Source organism: Ursus maritimus, assembly GCF_017311325.1.
Source record: "Ursus maritimus isolate PB19 chromosome X unlocalized genomic scaffold, ASM1731132v1 scaffold_X1, whole genome shotgun sequence".
In the NCBI taxonomy this organism is placed as follows: domain Eukaryota; kingdom Metazoa; phylum Chordata; class Mammalia; order Carnivora; family Ursidae; genus Ursus; species Ursus maritimus.
In genome coordinates this window covers 109,498,689-109,521,993 of record NW_024423319.1, presented here as the reverse complement: position 1 = coordinate 109,521,993, position 23,305 = coordinate 109,498,689, and the positions used below count along the sequence as shown (strand labels likewise).

General features: G+C 42.7%; 1 protein-coding gene across 1 annotated transcript in view; it reads right to left on the bottom strand.

The window, feature by feature from the left end:
- MAP3K15 (mitogen-activated protein kinase kinase kinase 15) overlaps positions 1-23,305 on the bottom strand; it is a 122,004-nt gene that overhangs the window by 82,559 nt on the left and 16,140 nt on the right. Inside the window, exons 2-4 of the mRNA XM_040633703.1 lie at positions 19,427-19,566; positions 17,057-17,080; positions 752-945 (exon numbers count right to left, since the gene is read on the bottom strand). Of these exons, the coding sequence (XP_040489637.1) occupies positions 752-945; positions 17,057-17,080; positions 19,427-19,566 (358 nt within the window). The remainder of the gene's footprint in view (positions 1-751; positions 946-17,056; positions 17,081-19,426; positions 19,567-23,305) is intronic.

Here is a 23,305-nt window from a genome sequence, read left to right as displayed (position 1 = left end):
AAACTGGCTGCAAGCACAACCATTGGATCCTTGGGTTTAGTGGAGAATTTTGGCCTCCAACTTTTAGAGTAAGAACATTTTAAGGTATGGCTTCTCGAGCACAGAGGCTCAGATAGGTGAGCTGACTTTTCCGAGGCTGCCAAGTGCAAAATCGTCTGACCCAGGACTCAGACCCCAACCTGCCCACCTCTGAATGAGTATTCCCCACCTTCTCTGACAGAAATCCGCAAAGAACACGTCCCGAGACCTCCTGAGGTCAGGATGCCCTGTGGCTTGACTCAACGCAAGAACTTAATGACGGGAGTGAGCCTGCTGAGCCATTTTAACAACCTCAACAGCCACATGGGGTTGGGGGCAGGGGGGACAAAGATCAAGTTCGGAAAGGATCTTAAAACATGGAAATCCCAGGGTTGAAAGAGCATGGAAACAGTGACTTAACGTCCTTATTTTCTGGATGAGGAAACGGCTACACAGAATTATTTATCAAGGTCACGAGGGGATTTGGGGCCAGATACAGGCTCAGCCCTCACCTGCTAAAACTCCACTTCTATTCTCTTTTGGCTACACCTCAATGGCCCAACTTAGTGAGGTAGCAAGGAGCAATAATGGATTCCAGAAGAACTTAAAATGGATCGGCTGGGGTTTCCCATTCCCTGGGCATTACAGTCTCCAAAGCGTCTACCGCCTCCATGAACGTGAAGGGAAAATTCTGGCAAAGGTCCCAGGGCTGCTGACGGCGAATGGGAATTACCATGAGGTCACGTGGATGTCCTTGAGGAGGCTACTAAACCGGTCCACCAGGGGCACACACAGCGGACCCAGGATGGCGTCCCAGTTGGGCTGCATGTACTCTGAGGCGCGCCTCTGGGCGTCACTCTCGCAGCAAAAATAATCAGCACACGGTGTCACGATGTACGGGATGAAATAATAATTTCCACTAGATGCCTGGAAAACAGAAACAAAAATGTTTCACAAAGTCATGGACACAGAAGCACAGCCGTGGATTGGGCAGGCGGAAGCTGGCAGGATGGGGAAGGAGAACTGGTCTGTGTAGGTCTCTGAGCTTCTCCGGCAGAGCTTTTAGGGCTTGGAGTCATGGAAGTGACATCATTTCCCTACATGCCCCCCAAATAAGAGTGAGCTTGGACCCAATGATAACCAAGAACTGCAATGGGAAGGCAGATTTTCTTTCTTTCAGCGTAGATGCAAAACTCCTACTGTTTGGCCATTTAACCACAGGTGAACCATTACAAACTTTGGGGTAAAAACTGTCTTGCAGGGAACAGATACCAATAAATGTGACTAAGCTTAGAGATGTTTTAAACAAGGATGCTAAAGCTTTACAATTTGACTATGAATTATGATCCTTTGCAAAGCATAAACACTACCCCTAAAAAGCACTGAATCGTGCTCAATTTTTTAGCACATTTGAAAGATGAAAATACATCCTTATAGGACATTCTTATATCAATCTTTCGTCTACACTGTCACAAAAAGCAACTAGCTTAAAATTCCAGACTTTTTAACTCCTAGCTCTTCACTTAGTTTTCAAGAATGTTTATCATGCCACAAATAATTCGTCTGATCTTCTCTTTAATTTTTTAAAACTCAGCCAATGGAATTATCTGAGTATTTTAGGTTAATACAGACATAACCTTGGGAAGCACACTTTCTCCAAAAACAAGAAACCAAATAAGGAATATAGCGTCTTCTAAATTAGAAAGAAATTTGGTAATTACAGAAAACACAGTCAGAATGCTACCATCTCAGATCAAACAGAAGCTGTGGGAAAACCTGCACCCCTGGGGAGCTCATTTCAAATACCCACGTGACCTATGTTTTTAAGTTTTCCTTCTGAATGAGATTTGCTTACAGAACAGATGGCATGCTTATTTCCACCTGAACTCCAACTAACTACTTGTCCTGAAACTCTCTCTTTTGTACCTTGTCAGGCATCTCTAAGTCCTACTGAGACATGGTTGTTAGGCCCTAAAATATTTCTTGAAGAAAAAAATTACTCATGCTGCTCCATTCAAACATATTTAGACTGGGTCAGAAAACTTGTTCGGTAAAAAAAAAAACTAGGTGGGAAGGATTTTGGATTTTGTGGGCCTGTCTCTGTTGCAACCACTCAACTCTCCCTATCATAGCATCAAAGCAACTGTAGACAACACATAAACACGTGAGCGGAACTATGTCCCAAAGTTTACTTATGGACACAAATCTGAATTTCGTATTGTCACATGTCCTGAAATACTCTTCATCTTCGGACTTTTCCCCATGATCTAAAAATGTAATAAGCATTCTGAACTGACTGGTCACACAAAAACAGGTGGCAGGCCAGCCATCGCCTTATATTAAGCTCCTTCATGTTCTATGATTCCTGAAAATAGGATTTTCTCAGAATACTTACCCAGAAGAGCAGCTGGAGACCATCCCCATGGGCACCAGATATTGGGGTTAAATCCCTCAAAATACAGATACCAGCGTGTTATAAACAGAAGTGGCAAAAATTCAGATGTGTGGGTGGTAACTGGGGTCAGGGAGAAAACTCTAGGTACTTCTCAGCACTCACTGGGAACTGCTTGCACCAGGGGAACAAAGAAACTTCCCTTCCTGGTAATTATCTTCATATCCTCAAAGACAGACTCACACTGTCCAACAAAGTAAGGTTTGGGTAGGTTAGACAAATTTCTCCCTCATTTATAAAGAAAGCCACGTTACTGAAGTAAATTAAATGCCTTTTATGCAATCAGAAGGTTAAACTGCTTCTTCTTCCACTGCTTCTTCTTCCAATTGGAAGAAAGCCTTCTGACTGCAGACAGAGGAAGGAAAGGACTGTGTGCATCAGTGAGGTCTAGAAGGTAAAATATCTGTGCAGAAGCAGAGTTTTTTTTTTTTTTTTCCAAAAAGTTAGAGCTAGACCTGGGGGGTAGGGTGAGAAGCTCCTCAGATTATCTCCCTAGAAAAACAGTCCTAACTGGCAAAGAAAAAAAATTTTTTTAACATTTTAAGTCTCTATGAATTGTCCGAAGAGCATACAGCAAGCAGAGAAACATTTATTCAAGAAAATCAACTCATCTTGGTAAGAACAGCGACACTCTAGCATTGGATAACCTGCTCTCCCCTATCCTCCAGCCCCGAGCAACAGAAACGCTACCCTGGGTGGGGACAGGCAAGAAGAAGGGGCTCCCTCTTACCCTACAACCTCTAGTCTAGGATGACGGTTTCTCCTGGGCAAGGCCAGGCCACCAGCATTGTCATTCACTATGGCCTGGGCCGGAGCAGCTCTGTTCCAGGCAAGTGTGGTCAAGAGGACCAGAGGGCGCCTGGGTGGCTTAGTCGGTGAAGCATCTGCCTTCAGCTCAGGTCATGATCCCGGGGTCCTGGGATCGAGCCCTGTGTCGGGAGTCCTGCGTTAGGCTCCCTGCTCAGTGGGGAGTCTGCTTCTTCCCCTCCCTCTGCCTGTTGTTCCCCCTTCTTGTGCTCTCTCTCTCAAATAAATAAAATCTTGGGAAAAAAAATAAAATGTCCACTTTTCAACAAAAAAGAAACAAACATGCCAAGGAACAGGCCTGTGTGATCCATGCATAGGAAAAACAGTGGGTGCCAGCAGCTGCCTTTGGAAGGCCCCAGATACTGGACTTAGGAGACAAAGACTGGACAGCAGCTATTATAAAGACGCTCCAAGAACTAGAGGACACCCGAAATGCTGAAAGAATTGACAGTATGATGATGTCTCATCGAATAGAAAATATCAATGAAGAGACAGAAGTCACAAAAAAGGAGCAAATAGAATTTCTGGTGTTCAAAAGTACAATAACCAAAATTAAAAATTCACTGAAGGGACCCAACAGGAAATCTGCGTGGAAGAAAGAACCAGCCAACTTGCACACAGACCAACAGTCTATGCAATCTAAGGAACAGAGAGAAGAAAGAATGAAGAAAAAGGAGCAGAACCTCAGAGAAATCCAGGACACCATCCAGCGCACCAACATACATGTCACATTATGGGAGTCCCAGAAGGACAGGAGAGAAAGGAGCAGAAAGATATCCAAAGAAATAATTCCTGAAAACTTCCTAAATGTGATTAAATGGATCTACATAGCAAAGAAATTTAATGAACTTCCCACTGGATAAACTCAGAGATCCATACCCAGATATACCACAGCCAACATTTTCAAATCTTGAAGGCAGCAAGAGAAAAATGTCTTAGCGCGTACAAGGGAACTCCAATTAAATCAACATCTGACTTTTTTTCTGGAATTAATGAAGCCAGAAGGCGGCACAATGACATACTCAAAGGGACGAAAGACAAAATAAGTCAGCCAGAATCTTCTTTCTAGCAAAACTAGATTTTCAAAATGAAGGTGAAATGAAGATATTTTCAGATCAACAACCACGGAGCTAATTTGTTCCTAGGAGACCCGTCTTACAAAAACTACTAAAGCAAGTTCTTCAGGCTGAAGGCGAGTGACCCCAGACACTAATTCTAATTGACTTGATACAAACGAATATGCCAGCAAAGGAACAGATGATGGGATTGCCAATCTCTTCTTTCTTCTCCTAACTGATTTAAAAGGCAACTGCGTAAAACGACGTATGTAATCCTATGTCGGGGACTGTAACATACAGAAATGGGATTTATTGACACTAACAGCACAAAAGATGCAGGCGGCAACAAGGCGGTACTGGCCCAAGGAAACCACACCATTTGTTACCCGGAATCCACAGAAACCAACAAAAAGAACCGGAAGTGGTTAACAGAAACGGTAATATAACAAATTCTATCAATTTATACTTGTTTCTTTTCTTCTCTTGGCTTAAAAGACAGAACATTATACAGAGTAACAATTCTGACAAAAAGATTTCCCGACGTTACAACTAAATAACCCTGCAGGTCCGAGAATCCCACCTCTTTGGATACAAATATTACAGGTCTTAAAACTCTTTCCAAAACGAACACTTCTGCTGAAATCTTGTTGATAGTCTTTCTTCAGCAAGCCCATTCCTTCCAAATAGCGCAAAAGTCAACTCTGTCCCCATCCTACTCGAGCCCTCAATAATAGGTGTGAAAAAATAAGACCTTGACAAATACAAGCTGGGTGCCCTGTTCCAGCTTCGGGCTCCAGTGGGCAGAGCGAGAGCAGCAGAGGCTCGTGAAGACCTGCCCGAGCCAGGAGGGGACCTGATCCTTTGGGCAAACGTTCAGCCACAGTTAGAGAAAAATGAGGAGAAAGAGAGGGAATACGTGACCTCTGCGAACAACTGAGCGAGTTGAATGAACAGGACTGAGGAGACAGCAGGAATCTGGAGCCTTGGCAAAGTAAAAATACTCCCTTTGAGAAAATCTCTCATGAAGTGTATAAAAGTTCAAGAAATTTTACAGAAAGCAATTGGGACTAATGGCTACATTTACAAAAGCAATTCATAAACTTCCAAATGAAAGCACAGGCTTTTGAGTGCAGTTCTTTCGTTCTTATAAAGAAGAAGAATAGGCCCAAACATCTTCAAATGATGGGGCACATTCAGACTTTTGTTGGTGAGGAGACCAGAAATTAAAAAGAAAAACATTGATTAGCATAACACATGTCCAATAGCGAACCAAGCTTGTATATTTGTAATTGTTACATTTATAAATGGAAACATCTCAAGAATCCAGCTTATTAAAACACATTCAACAAAGGCAGCTTAGTTTCCTACATAAAGGGGCATTAGAACCAGTATGCTAGGCCCATTAATATGTAAACCCTTATTCCAAACACTCTTCAAGTATCTCCAAAAGGAAGATTCCGAGACAGTGAAGTGAGGTCAGAGAGCAGGGTAAAAGCCGCTGGTCTCAGACCCTGTGAGGTTAGGGAGTGGAGGAATCCGTCCTCCAAAGTCTCTAGTTGCTAACTTAGTGATGGAGATTTCTCGAACTACTGCCCTGTACAGATTCACCACCATGAACAGATTATCCTATAGCACCACTACATTAAGGAATAAGTGCTTTCTGAAAAGCTCTCATTGTAAAAGTTGGATTATACAGTCTGCAATGCCGTAATTGTTCCCCTCTGCCATTCACTCCTTTTATAAGTTTCTATTTCATTTTTTTAAAAAAGATTTTATTTATTTATTTGACAGAGAGAGACAGCCAGTGAGAGGGGGAACACAAGCAGGGGGAGTGGGAGAGGAAGAAGCAGGCTCCCAGCGGAAGAGCCTGATGTGGGGCTCGATCCCAGAACGCCGGGATCATACCCTGAGCTGAAGGCAGACGCTTAACGACTGAGCCACCCAGGCGCCCCTGTAAGTTTCTATTTCAGTTCCAGGTAGTCATCATACAGGGTTAGTTTCACATGTATGATCTAGTGAAATTCAACACTTCCACAGTCAAACGCCCTAACTTTTAATGCTTGCCTAGTACACCATGTGGTGAATATTTATCGTGTACTTAACCATTCTCCTATTATTTAACCTTGTTCTGAGAAGTTTCTTCCTGTACATGGAGACGAACACCTTTGCGTCTTTACACTGTGGTCTTTTCCCAAGAGGAGCTTCCCAAGAATGAAATGACTAGAGTCAGGTTAAGGTTCTGGGTGTGTGCTGCTGTCACCAAGGATGGAGTAATTTCTGCTCCCACCCGTAGTGCATGGAGGCAACTCCATTTCATCCTCATCTCACCAGAGCTGGGTAGTGGGTTGTTTTTTTTCACATTTGCTAAGTTAGGGGAAGACAAAATACCGTATTAACACTGAAACAGGAAGTGTCATGTCTGTTCAAGCATAGCAAGACAGTGGAGACCTGGGACAGCCAAGGACTAAACCCCAGCTCCATTCCAAACCAGATGAATGACCCTGGACCACGTACTTATCTATCCAAATCTCAGGGGTCTCATCTTCACAATGGGGACAATAATACAGTTAACTTCTTTAGGTGACAGAGACCTAACTGTGACCACGGTGCATAGCGGGCATGCAGTAAGTATTAGCTGTGCTCAATAGTTCTAGACTGGACCAGGAGTTCTGAACCTGGAGTCTAGTATTCCTTGGGAGCCTGTGAACTTGAATGAGAAACAAATCATATCTTTGTCACCATTTACTTTTAACTGAAATGTAATGTTGCCTTCCATTAGGAATGTAGGTAACACATCTTAGTTTTAGCAGGATCTGGGCCTTTGTCACTAATAGAAGCCATAGAATTTTTCATATCACATTATACTTCCTGCAGAGAGATCCCAAAATAACTTTTATACCCATTATTACTCCAAAATTATGACAGTTTTCAGGCCTGTTTGATCTAATTACTTGAGACATTAATAAAGCAGCACATAGATTACAACTTTATTTTTATTTTTTGAAGAGTTTATTTGACAGGGAGAGGGAGAGGGAGAGGGAGAGAGAGAGAGAGAGAGAGAAAGAAAGAGCGAGGGGCAGAGGCAGAGGGAGAAGAAGATTCCCTGCCGAGAAGGGAGCCCGATGTGGGGCTCGATCCCAAGACCCTGGGATCGTGACCTGAGCAGAAGGAGGATGCTTAACCGACCGAGGCACCCAGGCGCCCCCATAGATTACAACTTTAAAAAAATATTTTCATAGCTATGTTTCAGTATAATTGGTCTCCTTTGTAATCCTTTGTATATTTAAGCAAGCATTTTAAGCTGTATTCTGAGAAGGGATCCATAGGCTCCTCCAGACTGACAAAGGGATCCCAGAGCCCTCCAAAATCTAACAGCCCCTGCGCTGGACTCCCAGAAGCTGTTTCACATAGAACACCCCACCCGCAGCCCTAAAACAGGAGTTTCTCCAGTGCGCTTCACATATAAAGACTTCCACAAAAACAGCAGGATTCCCATCCACAAACAGCAGCCTGGATTCTCCAGAACAGCCCAGGGAAGCAGAGCATACTGGGTTCTTAACCTCACTGTCCGCGGGTTTCAGTAATGGTCACTAACCAAGGACACCCAGAACCTTCCCCTCCACTGGCTCCTCTGCAGGTACTCTAGGCAAGAGGGCCAGGACACAGACACACGTGAAGGGGACTCATTAGCCTGCTCCTATTCTTATTTACGGCCAGCAGCAGGTGGCAAAGGTGGTCAATAGCAGCACAGTGCTTATAAATCAACTCTTTGGAGCAAATACAATGTGTAAAAACTTATCGCAACAGACTTCACAGTGAGACTTTCAGCTCCACCTCCTAGAGAATGTATGTTTTTTTAATCACGACACTAACATTTAATCAGTCAACAAATGACCTAATCAGAAGTGGGGGAGGGGATCTAAGGCAGATGAAAAGTGGTTAAACACTCCCCAGATAAAATGATTTCTGAGCACTTAGGGAAGAAGGCATACCTTGAATGCTGACACGACGTCATATATTAGAGCTCGAATCTCGTTGCCCTTCAACAGATGACTGGATTAAGAAGTTGTGGTCCATATATACAATGGAATATTACTCAGCTATCAGAAAGAACGAGTTCTCAACATTTGCTACAACATGGACGGCACTGGAGAAGATAATGCTAAGTGAAATAAGTCAAGCAGAGAAAGACAACTATCATATGATTTCTCTCATCTATGGAACATAAGAACTAGGATGATCGGTACGGGAAGAAAGGGATAAAGAAAGGGGGGGTAATCAGAAGGGGGAATGAAACATGAGAGACTATGGACTATGAGAAACAAACTGAGGGCTTCAGAGGGGAGGGGGTGGGGGAATGAGATAGACCGGTGATGGGTAGTCAGGAGGGCACGTATTGCATGGTGCACTGGGTGTTATACGCAACTAATGAATCATCGAGCCTTACATCGGAAACCGGGGATGTACTGTATGGTGACTAACATAATAAAATAAAAAATTAAAAAAAAAAAAGAGCTTGAATCTCGTAACGTAAAAGGGCTGCAAGTGCTTAGTGAAAATGGAAACCAGAAAAGCACAGAAAAGCGTTCCCAAGAAAATTTACAGAGTGAATGAACATGGGACAGTAATTTTTTAAAAAATTATTTAACATGACCACACGTGAAAAGGTCAATTCATTAAGAAAGAAAAACCAAGTCAGGTGCTGCTCTGAGAAAGCATCACAGGGTTTTAAGCCCTAACAGATACGATTTGTTTTTTAATAGATACAATTCTTTGTCTAGTCAGTTACAGGAGAATTTTTTAAATCACTACACATGCACATCAGGGAAATGCAGGGTTTTGTTTTGTTTGAGATCATTGCAAACAGCATTCTATTGCTGCTTTTCTATATTTATTTGGGCAGGATAGGAACAAATATACAGAAGCCGAATAACAATTTCAACCGGATTGTCAGGCTGTTGTGCCACTTAAAAAGGTAATTGAAGATTTCCCTGCTGGAAACATGCCAAGCAGCACCAACCCAGCTACTTCAATAGCTCCTCTGCTTTGTTCCAACAACTGAATGACTATCATAAAGTCCGAGAATTATTGCAGATCTGGCATAAGTCTCAGTAATCACCTGATTCATCATCTCATTTTACACAGGAGGAAACCAAGACCCAGAAAGCTTAACCAAATGGCCCACAGAGGACCGCAGAGCCAGACAAACCTCAGGGCCTTCCCCCTCCTCCCCAGGATTCTTGTCAGTAACTGCCATTCCGGCTCAATTCTCAAAGATCCTTCAATAAAGCAAGCTGGGATACACAAAAGAAAATACCCAACACAAACAGACGGGCCAATGGTGAATTTTATGCTATGTGCATTGTCTCTGAGGTTAAAGAAAATAAATGGATATCATCAGACACAAAGACTTACTCAGTTGGTAGGCAGAATTAGAGATTTCTGTTTTGGTTCTGACATTGGCCCTGTGAAATGTGACATCGCTCCTGTGATATTCAAGAGGAACAGGCTCAAGTTTTGTGGTTTGCACTTCCAGAACACTCCAATCAGAAAGACAACACCAGACTACATGCATGTAGGCAGAAAAAAAGACATCAATCAAGACTAGAGAAAAGAGAATCTAAGATGAGGTAGAAATACTAAAAAATAGCTACACGGACGAAATAAATACTCAAAGGACAGAGATTTTTACATAAGTCAATTCTATGTGTAAACTAAAATTCTGCCCCTCTACTAGGAGATGTAGCCTTGTTTGAAATTCATTCTTCACTACTAAAAGTGGTAGGAATTCTGATCTGAACTTAGAAAACCCAAAGGATATCTAAAGGAGAAAAGAAATTTAATTGTCCTTTTACCAAAGTGTCCCTGAGCAATCTACATTTTCTTTCACAGTTGTGGATCCCAAGCCACAGCTAACTGAAGAAGGGAGGCAAGCGGGAAAGACCCAGAGAAATTCTGTTCTCTTAAAACTCAAGTCCTCAGTGTGCTCGTGAGCCAGGCAAAAAGCCTTCCAATATTGTAGAAAATGCACCCAGTATTGCCCAGGTCTGTTTCTCAAAGAATTTCTAATTTACAGAGATAACTATTTTAATGAGAACAATGAGTTTCCCTTAAATCTCACTGGTTTTCCAGGAAAGAAAAACAACCACCTAGTCCAGAGGTCAAGAACCAGATTAGTTTTTTAATAAGGTGCTTTTTAATAATGTGATCCTAGCTTGGATATTTACCTTTGCTTTTTAAAAGCCAACTGTGAGCTCTGGCTTTAGGACATGACAAATGAAAATGAGGTCTAGTGGACTTTTAACAATTCCTTCCCTAAGTACTGGGTGGAATGGCTCGTCTTCTCCTAGTAATTTTCCTGGGCGACGCGGCAGGTGCATGAACCCGCGTTTCCTGTCAGGGGAGGCTACGTATAGCTTCCAGGTATTGACCCACCAGTTCAAAGGAAAAAGTAATTTCTGTGCCTCTCAGCCTAGAGACACAGTCCTCAATCTTGGGGTACATAGGATTTATAAATATCTCAAATAAAATGACTGTAGCGTGGTGGGTGCTCAGGCACACACAGAGAGCACCCCCACTTCAGGGAAGGATGTGCCGCCCCTGCTGCGAGCCCCCGCCATCCGGAACCGTGGCAGAGGGTACCTCACCCAAAGTCGCACACTTCCCAGTGAGGGCTGGAGGCAGGAGTATAAAGGCCTGGACATCTCATCCCAACTCAGAACAACTCAGAAAGCCCGTTCAAATGCCAGAGCCCTCCATGGCCATCCCTGAGCCTGCTTCCCAGCTTCATTTCCCTCTGACTGGTGCTGCTTCTTTCCCTCCTCTTCCTCAGTCTGGATCCCAAGGGCCTGCTGCATACCTCTCCTGCACACTCAACTCAGTCTCAGAGCCTACGTCCAGGGGGAACCAACCTGCCAAATAGACCATAACATTGAAGGTATGATTATTTTTTTGCAAAGGAAAATTAAAACAGTTAAAGAATACCTATGGACTATGTACACTAATAACAAACTACCAGGAAGTTCCAAGGTTTAATAGATAAAGTCTTCTCTCCGGGTTGGCTACATTTTCACTCCTGTTCCCATAAAGGCTCAACCTTGACCTTTCAGCATATAAACAGGTTTTCGGAAGTGATAAAATGCAGAAAATGACTATCTTTGGTATCTGTAAAGCAGAAGGAAATAGCATAAGGATGAAAATAGATGAAAAGAAGACAGAAAAGAAGTAATTGTTATGGAACTTGGATCAAAAGCTGCATCTCATGGGAGGATGGGGGAAATAGGGGCTGGGGATGAATCCAGTGATGAGCACTGAGCAAGGCCTAGAACTGCTGAATCGCTGTACTCTACACCTGAAGCCGAAACAATACTAGGTTAACTACACTGGAATCAAAACTTAATAAAAAATGAATTATGAAGTACAGCGTGTTAGGTGCAAAACATTTTTATGAAAGATATTTTAAAAAATATCTATCCTGGGGCGCCTGGCTGGCTCAGTCAGTAGAGCATAGGACTTTTGATCTTAGGGTCGTGAGTTTAAGCCCCATGTTGGGTGTAGGGCTTCCTTTAAATAAATAAACTTAAAGAAGATCTATCCTGAAAAGGAAATTAAGAAAAAGATTTTATTTACAAGAGCAACCAAATGAATAAAATATCAGGAATAAATTTAACCAAGAAGGTGAAAACCCTGTACACTGAACACTATAAAACAATGCTGAAATAAATTAAAGAGGACCTAAAGAAACAGAAACACATGCTGTGTTCTTGGGTTGGAAGACAACCTTGTTACAATGTCTATACCACACAAGGGGTATACAGATACAATGCAAACTGTATCAAAATTCCAATGGCCTGTTTTGTAACAACGCAAAAGCCAGTTCTCAAATTCATATAGAGTTCCAAGTGGCCCCAGATGGCCAAAACGATGTTGAAAAAGAACAAAGCTGGGGGAACCAGATACCCTAATTTCAAAACTTACTATAAAACTACAGTAATCAATAGGCCGGTGGTGGGTATTAAGGAGGGCACGTATTGCATGGTGCACTGGGTGTTACATGCAAGTAATGAATCATGGAACTTTATATCAAAAACTAGGGATGTACTGTATGGTGACTAACATAATAAAAAATTATTATAAAAAATAAAACTACAGTAATCAAAACGCATGACCCCACAGTAAGAGTAAACATACAGATCAATGGAAGAGAATTTGAAGTCCAGAAGCAAGCCCTTACATTTATGACCAGTTGATTTTGACAAGGGTGCCAAGACAATTCGCCGGAGAACGAAGTCTTTTTAAGAAATGGTGCTGGGACGACTGGATACCCACATGCAGAACAAGGAAGCTGGACCTCGAGCTCACACCAGACCCAAAAACTAACTCCAAATTCATCAGAGAGAAAACTGTAAGAGCTCAAAACTCTAAAACTTTTTTTTAAATTTTCTCTAAAATGTTTTTTATTTTTTTAATTCCAGTGTGATTAACATACACGTTATATTAGTTTCAAGTGTCCAATATAGTGAACTTTCAAAAAGAAAACATAGGAGTAATTCTTTGTGGCCCTGGGTTAGGCTAAGAGTTCCTAGATACAACATCAAAAGCACTATCCATAAAAGTAGTAATTGATAAAGTCTCTGATAAGGACTTTGCTTCCAGAATATACAAGGAACTCTTACAACTCCATAATAAGACAAAAAAAAATTAAAAATGAGCTGAAGATTCTTATAAACAGTTCATCGAAGAGACTATGAATGGCTAATAAGCCATGGGAAGGTGCTCAACATCGTTCATCACCAGGGAAACACAACCACAGTGAGACAGCACCTCACGCTCACTTCAGTGGATGTAAAAAGACAGACAATACCAAGTATTGGTGAGGACGTGAAAAAACTACACCTTTGTTGCTGTTGGAAATATAAAAATGCCATAGCCACTCTCGGTATCATCTTGGTAGTTTCTTTGAAAGTTAAACATTTATTTACCCGATGACCCAGCAATCCCACCCCTAGGTATTTTACCCAAGAGGAATGAAGACATATTTCCACACGAAGATCTGTACCTGAACGTTTTAGCGACGTTATTCATAATACCCAAAAAGTGGAAATAATCCAAGTGCCCAGTGACTTTTTTTTATGGCTCACTAGTGTTCTATCATACGGGTATCCCACATTTCATCTGGATAAACTGTGTAGTTATTCAGAGAAACAAAATGTGGCATACCCACTCGATATAACTATCTGGCAGTACGGAAGAACTACGGATACCTGCCACATCATGGACGAGCTTCAGAAACACCATCCTAAGTGAAAGAAAGGAGACACAAAAGATCACAGTATCGTATGGTTCCATTTCCACGAAAAATTGTGGAGAGGTACATCTGTAAGACAAAGACTGGTGGTTGCTTAGGGCTGGGGGTGGAACAGGGACTGTCTGCAAACAGGTGTTTTTGTGATAAAAATGCTCTCACACTGGATTGTGGCAAGGGCAGCACAATTCTAACTTACTAAAAATCACTGAATCCTGTGCACACAAGTGAACTTCACGGTATGTAAAGTAGGCCTAAATAAAGCATTAAAAAAAACTCGGAACATGAGAACAAGAGCATCTTCTGAAAAAGAGCTGAGTATAAAAGGTGATACTGTGTTTCCAAAGAGAAGAGCCCAGAATGGCCTGAAGTCTAGAAATTGGCTTCCCATCACTGCTTCAACATCACTGCCAAACAAATGCTTCTAGAAATGGAAGCAAGCATGCCTATCTGTGATGGTTAATTCTGTGTGTCACCTTGACTGGCCATGGGGTATCCAGATTAAACGTTAGTTCTGGGTGTGCTTTAAGGGTGTTTCCGAGTGAGATTAGCGTTTGAGTCAGTGGACTGAGCCAAGCAGATTGCCCTTCCCACTATGGGTGGGCATCACCCAACCCACTGAGGCCTGAAGAGAATGAAAGGCAGAGAAAAGAGGAATTTACCCCTTTTGCCCCCTTGGTGCTTGAGCTGGGACAGTCATCTGCTCGGATTTTGGGACTGGGATTTACCCCATTGGCTCCCTTAATTCTCAGGCCTTGGGACTTATGTCTTAATTACACCACCAGCTTTCCTGGGTCTCCAACTTGCAGATGGCAGATGGTGGGACTTCTCAGCCCCCGTAATCACCAGAAGAGATTCCCCAGAGTAAGTGTCTCCTTCTCCCTTTCCATTTGTCTCCTACTGGTTCTGTCTGTCTGGAGAGCCCTAATACACCAGCCTTTTATCAAATGAAGCTAAGTTCAACACACCAATAGGGATAATTCTAGAAATATAAAATGACTCCCTGAAGGCAGAGATCTCAAAGCACCTTGGTTTCCACCTCATTCATAAAGCACTTCAAGCATTTAGCGACACGTTCAGCATGGGGAATTTTATCCATACACCTGATTCCCAGGACTTCGTAATTCACCACCTAGGACTATGCTGTATCACCTTTTTAAAAGCCGTCCAATTATGACAGACCCATAATTTCATCAGATTCTTTCCCAAAACCTCTGGAGTTAGACAATCCAGACCGCTGCTTCCAAGCAGCATTAGCCCAATCCATACTGAAGGGACAAGCGAGCAAATTCTCAGTAAAAGTCACCTGATTTACTGTGACATTCTCTTTTAATGTTTAATCACCATTAGCTGTGAGATGACCATTCTGCTGATCCCAGCCTTTTCTGAGTTTGCCCTATTTCACTGACACCTGGAGCAGTAGTGTCTCCCTACTTTCCAGAAATAGAAATCATTTGAAAATAACCATGAACAATACCTCTCAAGGTTGTTTCCCTTCAACCTTTCCTCTTAGGTGCTTTTCCCCCACCCTTCCAGCCACCTCTGGTCCTTTATTTTGTTCTCTTGAATGCTCTAAATTTTCATACCCCATCAAGCATGACAACCAGCACTGAACACAGAATTCTAAAGTAATGGCAAATATAGCAGTAAGATTAGTTGTCAAATCCTCTAGAATAAGTTCATTCCAAACACACACACACACACACACACACACACATACCACCTAAGGAGAATGGTGCCATGATATAATTACAATTACCAAGAATGTGAAGGAATTCTCGGTGTTTAGAGGAGGGAGAATGTACCAGAAGAGAAGGTATTTATTGGAATGGTAACAGAGTGACACTAAGGCTCTTGGAGAACAATATTTCCAGGCTCCAAAACACACAACAGTCAGGATGGAGAAAGAGTTTTCTTCTTTGTACCTCACCTTAAAGTAATTCCTGTTCAGAGGAATAGCCATTTCTGAGACATTCTTTGCATTAAATCCAAGTTATGCCTTTTCATTTGTGCAAAATATGGAACCACAGACTCTGAGAGCTGGAAGTTATCTACGAACCAAGTGAAAAGAGTTCAACCTTCTCGTTTTGCTGATGAGGACACTGAGGATAACTGCCCAATGGTACTTAGAGACAAGGTCAGGATTACCACCCTTTCCTGCCGGCCGCAGGCCCAGGCTCCTTTTACTGGATCCCCACTATCTCCATGAAGGAGGTAATTTAAGAAATCGAAATCTAGAAAGAACAAGAAAGACCCCCATAAGTGGACAGTATGAGTACCTAAATAGGACAAAATGAAGCCACAGGTCTTCCTATTTCTTTTCTCAAGAACTCAAACCCATTCTGATGCTTTAATTTTACAGGTCAGCTTGTTAAATCCAAGCTCCAGGGGTAATTACATAAAGTACATCATTTGTTTTGTTTCTATAACTTCATCTTCTGGCTTGGAGGAGGAGGGTCAAGGCTTCCATCTCAGGGAGGAAGCTTGCCTGGGTTCCAGACAAGACTAGGCCCCACAGCTGCGGAGTGGGGCCTTCTGTGGAGGGGGTGAAGTCATGCAAAGCTCCCGTTCCCCTATAGAGGGGACGCTTGGAAGAATCTACCTCCTGGCCCTTTTTGTCCTCCCTTTGAGAATTCCAACTGCTGGAGAAAAAGAGGCAGGAGGCCCTTCCTTTCTAGAAGGACCAGTCGAAGCAGGCTGAGGGCCAAAGGAAAGGGGGGATGAAGGAAATGTCCTTCATCATCTAGGTCACGACTGGTCAAACCACAGTGCTATAGGTCTAGGAAGATGGGTGCTTTAAGGGACAAAGGTACATGGTAACCCTGGAACAATTTCCAAGGACATCAACTTATTTGAAGGTCTTTCAAGTGGGGATTTCATTATACGATTCCAACCAACATGGCGTTATCACTACGTCACTGCAGGCACTTAGAAGCCAAACTGGGAGACTTTGGCACGTATATGAAAGAGCAGGAAGAATCCTGTCCTAGTTCTTTACAGCTTGTGGCAGGCATCTCTTGGCTAGGCCCCCATATTACCTGGGGTATAAGTTCTTGTTTCTCTGTTGTTAGGGAAACTTTGGTGGCAAATGTGGGAGATAATGGCTCCTGCAAAAAGGATCTTGGTGGTTGGCGGGACCAACCCAGATCAGTAGGAGACTGCCAGATGATTCCAGGCTCAAAGTCCTAGTGCGCCATGAAGAACAAGGCCATCTTCCTGACCCTACCTTCCGCCCTGCACCCTGGATGGGAGTGGGGCCTGAGCTAGCGGGCAGCTTGAAGGACAGGGGTTCTAGCCGTCCCCCTGAGAAACACGCCAACGGGCACAATTAGACACCACTTTGCTATCTGTGGGATTTTCAGGCAAGCTGAAACTTATGGATTTACCAGGTTAAAAATCGGAAAATATCATACTTACTGTGTTTTTCTGAGTTACCATATCCTGAAAAGAAAAAGAGAAGATGAATATAGCTTTCGAAAATAGCCATTTATTTCCATAAGCACTGCAAGCACTTTGTCTTAGAGCAGGAGTTATTCATTTGAAACCTTGCCCTTCCCGTGTGCGAAAAGCTTCGAATAGGGGGAGCCTCGGAGAATTGTAAAATTCATATTCTAGGGAAAACGTATTGTAATTGGCTAGCTTTGGGAATGATGGAGGGGCATATTTGGTTATAAGGATTTCCCATAGCAGGGGCAATGCTTTTGTCCACACGTCCTGAGATTCAAGTTTGGGGCTCTGAATGCCCCGCAGCTTGCCTGCCAGTGAGGAAGGTCAGGGACGGCGCGGGACTGCCCGGGAAGTACCGCGATATCCTCGGGGCTACGGGCACTTCTCGGCTCCATCGTGGCGCCCGGCAGCTTTCCCACACAAGGGGGCTGCTGGGAGCACTTCCGACACCTCACCGGAACGTCTAGGAACTATCGAACCCAATGACGACGGTTTTAGGCAGCTAACTTCGCATAATGGTTATGCGGCCCTTGACTGTACCCCGTATGCGCTGGAAGCCAACACTTGCTGACAAGAGGAAACCTGATTAAACAACTACCCCGTAAAATGGGTTTTATACATTCTGAGATTTCAGCTTTCTGATGACAAGCGTAGCTTCCTTCTTCTGATGTCAGATACAACGGACCACCCATTTCCATTTTAGGAAATATTCTTCCATATTCTAAGAAAGTAAAACTTATCTAGGTCATGGGACTTTCCAAAGGAGTCCACTAAGGCATTGTTGAGGGAAAAAAACTATACTGCATTGGAAAAAAATGCTTTCGAATTTCATGTTTCTCATCAAAATACGGCTTAATAATCTATCCTTTCATATTTTCTAATTCTAAATATTTCCAAGCACAACTACTTCAAGTGAAAATCAGTGAAGAAAAAAATCAGTATGTAAATATCTAAAGTAATAATTTAGATGGGTTTATAGCCTTTTGGGAAACTATTATACAGCATAAAGTACAATAATAGACCCTTTCTTCTTTCAACGTTCCTCTGAATGACTTCTTAAAACCCAGCACTGTGCCCTAATTACACAGTACACATCGAAGTCAAGTGTATGATACAGAACACAGAGAGGTTCCACACTGGAAGCAGGCTGGACTTCTACCAGGAAATAACCCCCAGTTATTACAGAACCCAGAAAAATCTGGTTAATGTTAAATCTCAAGAAACACAAAAAATGTTCAACTTTACCATCACAAAATTGTGCTCTTTATATACTAGTCATTTTTAACACTAAGGGAGCTGGACATTTAGAACTGCTGTCCACAAAAGCTAATTTGAAGCCACTAGTTCTCACCCGTGGCTGTACTTTTGAGAGGTTAAAAAAATCCCTCAGAGACTGTGATGTAATTGGTCTGGGGTATGACCTGGGTGTTGGGAGATTTACAAGCTGTCCAAGTAATTCTAAAGTGCAGTCAAGGTTGAGTAACACTGCTGTAAACAAACTAAGCTTTTACTCCTGCAATCATTTAATGCAGAGCAGGATTTTCTGACCAATATTAAGACATTCGACAATGTTAATATTCCCTGAGTTTTATAGCAGCTCACCTTAGACATTCACATTTTACAAATATGAGCACTTTTTAAGTTTTTACTTTAATTCCAGTTAGTTAACCTACAGCGTCGTATTCTTTTTAGGGGTACAGTATAGTGATTCAGCACTTCCACACAGGTCCTCCTCCTCCCTGTCGTCTCCCCCTCTCTGTTCCAAATATGAGCATTTTTGGGAAGTACTATTATCCAAAAAACACCTGTATCAAACTTGCAAGAATCATTTTTTAAACATATCAATCATTATTGAATTATGCATGAACAGACAAGTTTTCAGTTCTGCTCTGCTTTGAATGGTGGGGTGGGGTGGGGGACAACACATTAAATATGGATGCCTATCTAGAACTTTCTGCCACTTTGGTAACTGTTCTGTGTCGTCATCTTATCATTTGAGTTGAGAAACTATTTTTTTAAATGTGTAGGTTTGGAGGAAATTGCCCACTAAAAGATTCAGAGACGTGTGTTTGCTTCAGTGGAAACTAACAGTTTTTGACTTCACTTCCCTAATGAGCCTGGAAGCACTGAAGTTGTCTACAAACGCCTCTCTGTAGTACGTGTGCTCACACAGCAGTAAGGAAGTCATCTCTGTGAGCAAGAAGCTCTAGCAGGAAGGAAGGAATTGCACAAGCAAATCTTGTTTTTCTCCAACCTCCTGCGCTCCATGTACATTTCCTCTGAACATATGACACCGCTTTCCCAAAGCCAAGTGTTCACAAGATGAGCAATAGCCTTTACCTTCAATGAAAGAGCCGTGTCCGCGTCGGTGTCATGGTACAGGATCACATTGTTGGCCATGTCAAAGCTTTCTCGGACCCCCAGATGGTAAAAGAGTGAAGGCTGTCTGGAAACATCGCTCATGTCCACCACGGCAACATCTGAAATGAACAAGGACAGGACACGGTGTGGGAGAGAAAGAGAGGTGATCGGTCTACTGAATCTACTTCCTGCTGATCACCAATGGGGAACTACTGCAGTTTGTGTTTCTACCAACAGTCTCTTAGGTAAAGCAGAAAGTGACGAATGCTTGGCTTAAAATGACCCCACGAACAGTGGAAGAAAAGCAACAAGAAAAACCTCTTCCTTCCTCAAAGCGCTGGGAACGTAGCCTCACTTAAAACTTGCTGATCGATTTAGTTTCACTGTTATCTTTATTAGGAAGTATGTCATCTCCAAAGAATGTATTTAGCTTATATACAAATTATAAAGTATAATGAAATGTAAAACATTGCTCCTACCATGCAGCCCAAGACACAGAGCATTATCTGTACTGTCAGAGTCTCACGTGCCTCTTTCCAGTCACATCTCCTCCCTCCTGCTCAGAGAACACCTCTGTCCTGATCTCTGTATCAGTTCCCTGCACGTCTATGTGCGTGTATAAAAATATACATGCACGTGCGTATATACATATGCACACGTATATTATGTACATGCATGTACAAGATTATAGATATGTATATCATATGTGCTTGCTATACACGTATATAATTATATACGCATGTATATGCATATTATAATGTATGAATTCCTAAACAGTGTGCTGTTAAGTTCTGCATGTTTTTGAACCTTATATACGTAGTGTCACACCATATGTAGCCCTGCACGTCTAGCTCTACTTCAGCATCGCATTCCATTATATGAGGACTGGACGGAAATGTCTTTATCCATCCTGTCTAAATACATGGGTTTTTTTTTTCTGTTTCCTATGTTAAATTGTTGTAATGAACATTCCTTGTGGCTCACATGTCCGCCATCAACTTGAGAATGTAGATCCAACGCCCCTGGAGGTGCGTCCTACAGACTTACTCCAAATGGGGGAGCTACATAGCACATCAACAAGGAACGTGTTTAAATATGCCTAGTGGTATAGGACACCAGTTCAAAACTCGTTATTTTTCAAAGTATAAAAGCTCTGAATTTGACTGGACCTTCCCTACCACATGCAGAGATTCTGGAAAGAACATTCAAACTTACTCCTGCACTGCTGTGACTTTATACGAAGTCACTGAATATCCCAAAGACACAGAACAGAGGTGAGGTGAATGGGCACAAGAAGAAACAAGGAGGCAGGCAGCAGCCACATCAGCACCAGGAATCGCTGGCTCTGTGCAGGAGGCGTTGGGAGCCCTGAGGCCAAGTGTCAACAAGCCCTGGGTAGGTCTTTTGTTTTCTCATTTATGGATTGTCTGCTCTATGCCAGGCATTGTGTGGCGTTCAATGGATAGAAGCGAGAATGAGGCCTAATCCCTTTCCTCAAAAAAGTGTATAATACAATGAGAGTGATAAGAAGGAAATGGTGGTTAGAATCAGTCAGGAAGGCAGAAGTGAGGGGAACGGTGACAGAGAACCCCCAGGAGGGTACTTAACCCACACTGGGGTGGAGGTCGATCAGGGAAGGCCCGCGGGAAGTGATGCTGTCTGGGATCCGAAGGTCCAGAAGAGCCAGGCAAACTGGTGTGAGGATGAGGTGATGGAAAAGGAAAGAAAAAGTGTTGCAGGAAGAGAAGACAACAAGTGCAAAGGCCAAAGGTAAGATGTGTTAGGGCAATTGCAAATAATTTCAGGAGAAGATGAACCTGGAAGGGTTAATACGTGCCAGGTGGTAAAGGGGTCTGAAGGCCATGTCAACAGGGCTGCCTCTATCTTGAGGCAATGGGAAACCTACGGTAGGGTCGTTTTTTGGGTTTTTACTTTTTATCATAGAAAAATACAAATTATATATATATGGAGTGAGAGAGGGAGAGAGAGAGAATAATGAAACTCCCATAGCCCCTTCACTTCTCTCAACAATTATCAACTCAAACTCAAAGCCAGCTTTGTTTCATCTCTACTGGCACCCACACCACCCCCTTCCACGTTATTTTGAAGCAAATCCCAGACATCATTTCATTCCCAAATATTTCAGTGTGGACTGCTACAAGAGGAGAAGACAATGAAAAAAAAATCACTGTAGGGGGCACCTGGGTGGCTCAGTCGGTTAAATGGCTCACTCTCAGCTTCGGCTCAGGTCATGATCTCAGGACTGTGGGATCGAGCCCACATTGGGCTTCGTGCTCAGTGGGGAGTCTGCTTGGGATTCTCTCTCCCTCCCCTCCATACCACCCCGCACGCTCTCTAAAATCAATAAATAAAATCTTTTAAAAAAATAACTGCAGTATCAATGTCTCACCTAAAAGTTCTGAAAAAATAATCATGAGGGGTCTTAAACGAGAGCCTATCATAGCCAAATTCACCCTTTTGTGATCGCTGCTCGAGAAAGGACAAATGCATATGCTGAATAAACACTTCACCGCCCGTATGGTTAATTACCTCCAATGGATAACTGCTCCCCACAGACGTTCACTTGGAGTCAAAAATCACATTGCCGCAGAATGAATCGGACACTGCTTACAGGATGGTTCCCTGGACTCTACCTACTCCCATCAAAAAGCATGGGCTTCCTAATGATGCTGTTAAGAAGTGGCAATGCAGATGCTAACACCAAGGCCGCGGCGACCGCTATAATTAGTTAATTGAGGAAAGCAAGCAATCTGAAGACGAAGGAGAGTGATGGGAACAGGCAGAGGACAGCGATGAAGGACAGCAGCCCCCGACTTATGTCAGCCATTTTTGTAGGAAACCTGCAAGTTAGGGGAGTATCTTGTCGCTGAGGANATGATGTTTTTTTTTTATAATAATATTTTTTTATTATATTATGTTAGTCACCATACAGTACATCAAAAACCAGGGATGTACTGTAGGAGGAAATGATGTTTTAATCTGGTGACACGAGTTCCTTCTTTCCTCTTCCTTCTCAAAGGTCTGTGTCGGGTCCTGTACTCGAGCCTCAACACCTCCCCAAAGAGCCCCTCCGTGGCTCCACCAAGGGTTGGGATAGAGACTTTTCAGTACCTCATTAACACAGAGCAGATTGATATTGCCACTCAAAATTCCAAGTAATCCATGTTCAATAGAAAAATCGTCTCATACCCAGAGTTGACATTTTTACCTGATATTTGTCATTCAGGTCACTAGACTATGTTTACACTGAGGATTTATACCACAGTAATATTCAACCAGCTTATTTTTACAACTCCTAAGATACTAATTTAGATTTATAAATATTAAATATGATTAAATGCCACACTGGAATTTTTATTATATATGAGACATCAAGGGTTTTTTCCCCCGTCAAGATATCATAAATTAACTAAAAGCTTCAATCACCACAATGGTGACCTGCTTTGACATTCACAAAGTAGTTCCACAAACATCTTGGTTGAATTTCAGAACCACCCTGACAGACTGGCAGGGAAGGTATTGGTTTTCCTTCGAGATGGGGGAAGTGAAGCACAAAGATTCACACAAGGTCTCACAGCCAGGGCACAACAGAATCACGGCCCCCGAGTGTCCAGATGAGGTTTCCTACCTTCCTGGCTCACTTTCTGAAACACAGCCACCAGGGATAAAACGGTTGATTTATCCAGGCAAATCTTAGGCAAACAGATCACAGATTAAAAAAAAAGAGGTAAAAGGCAGATTTTCATTTGCAAATGCAGCCCATGCTCGGAGCAACCATTACCTTTCAGTTTCTAAGGACACAGGTCAGCCTTGGCGGGGGGGGGGGGGGGGGGGGGG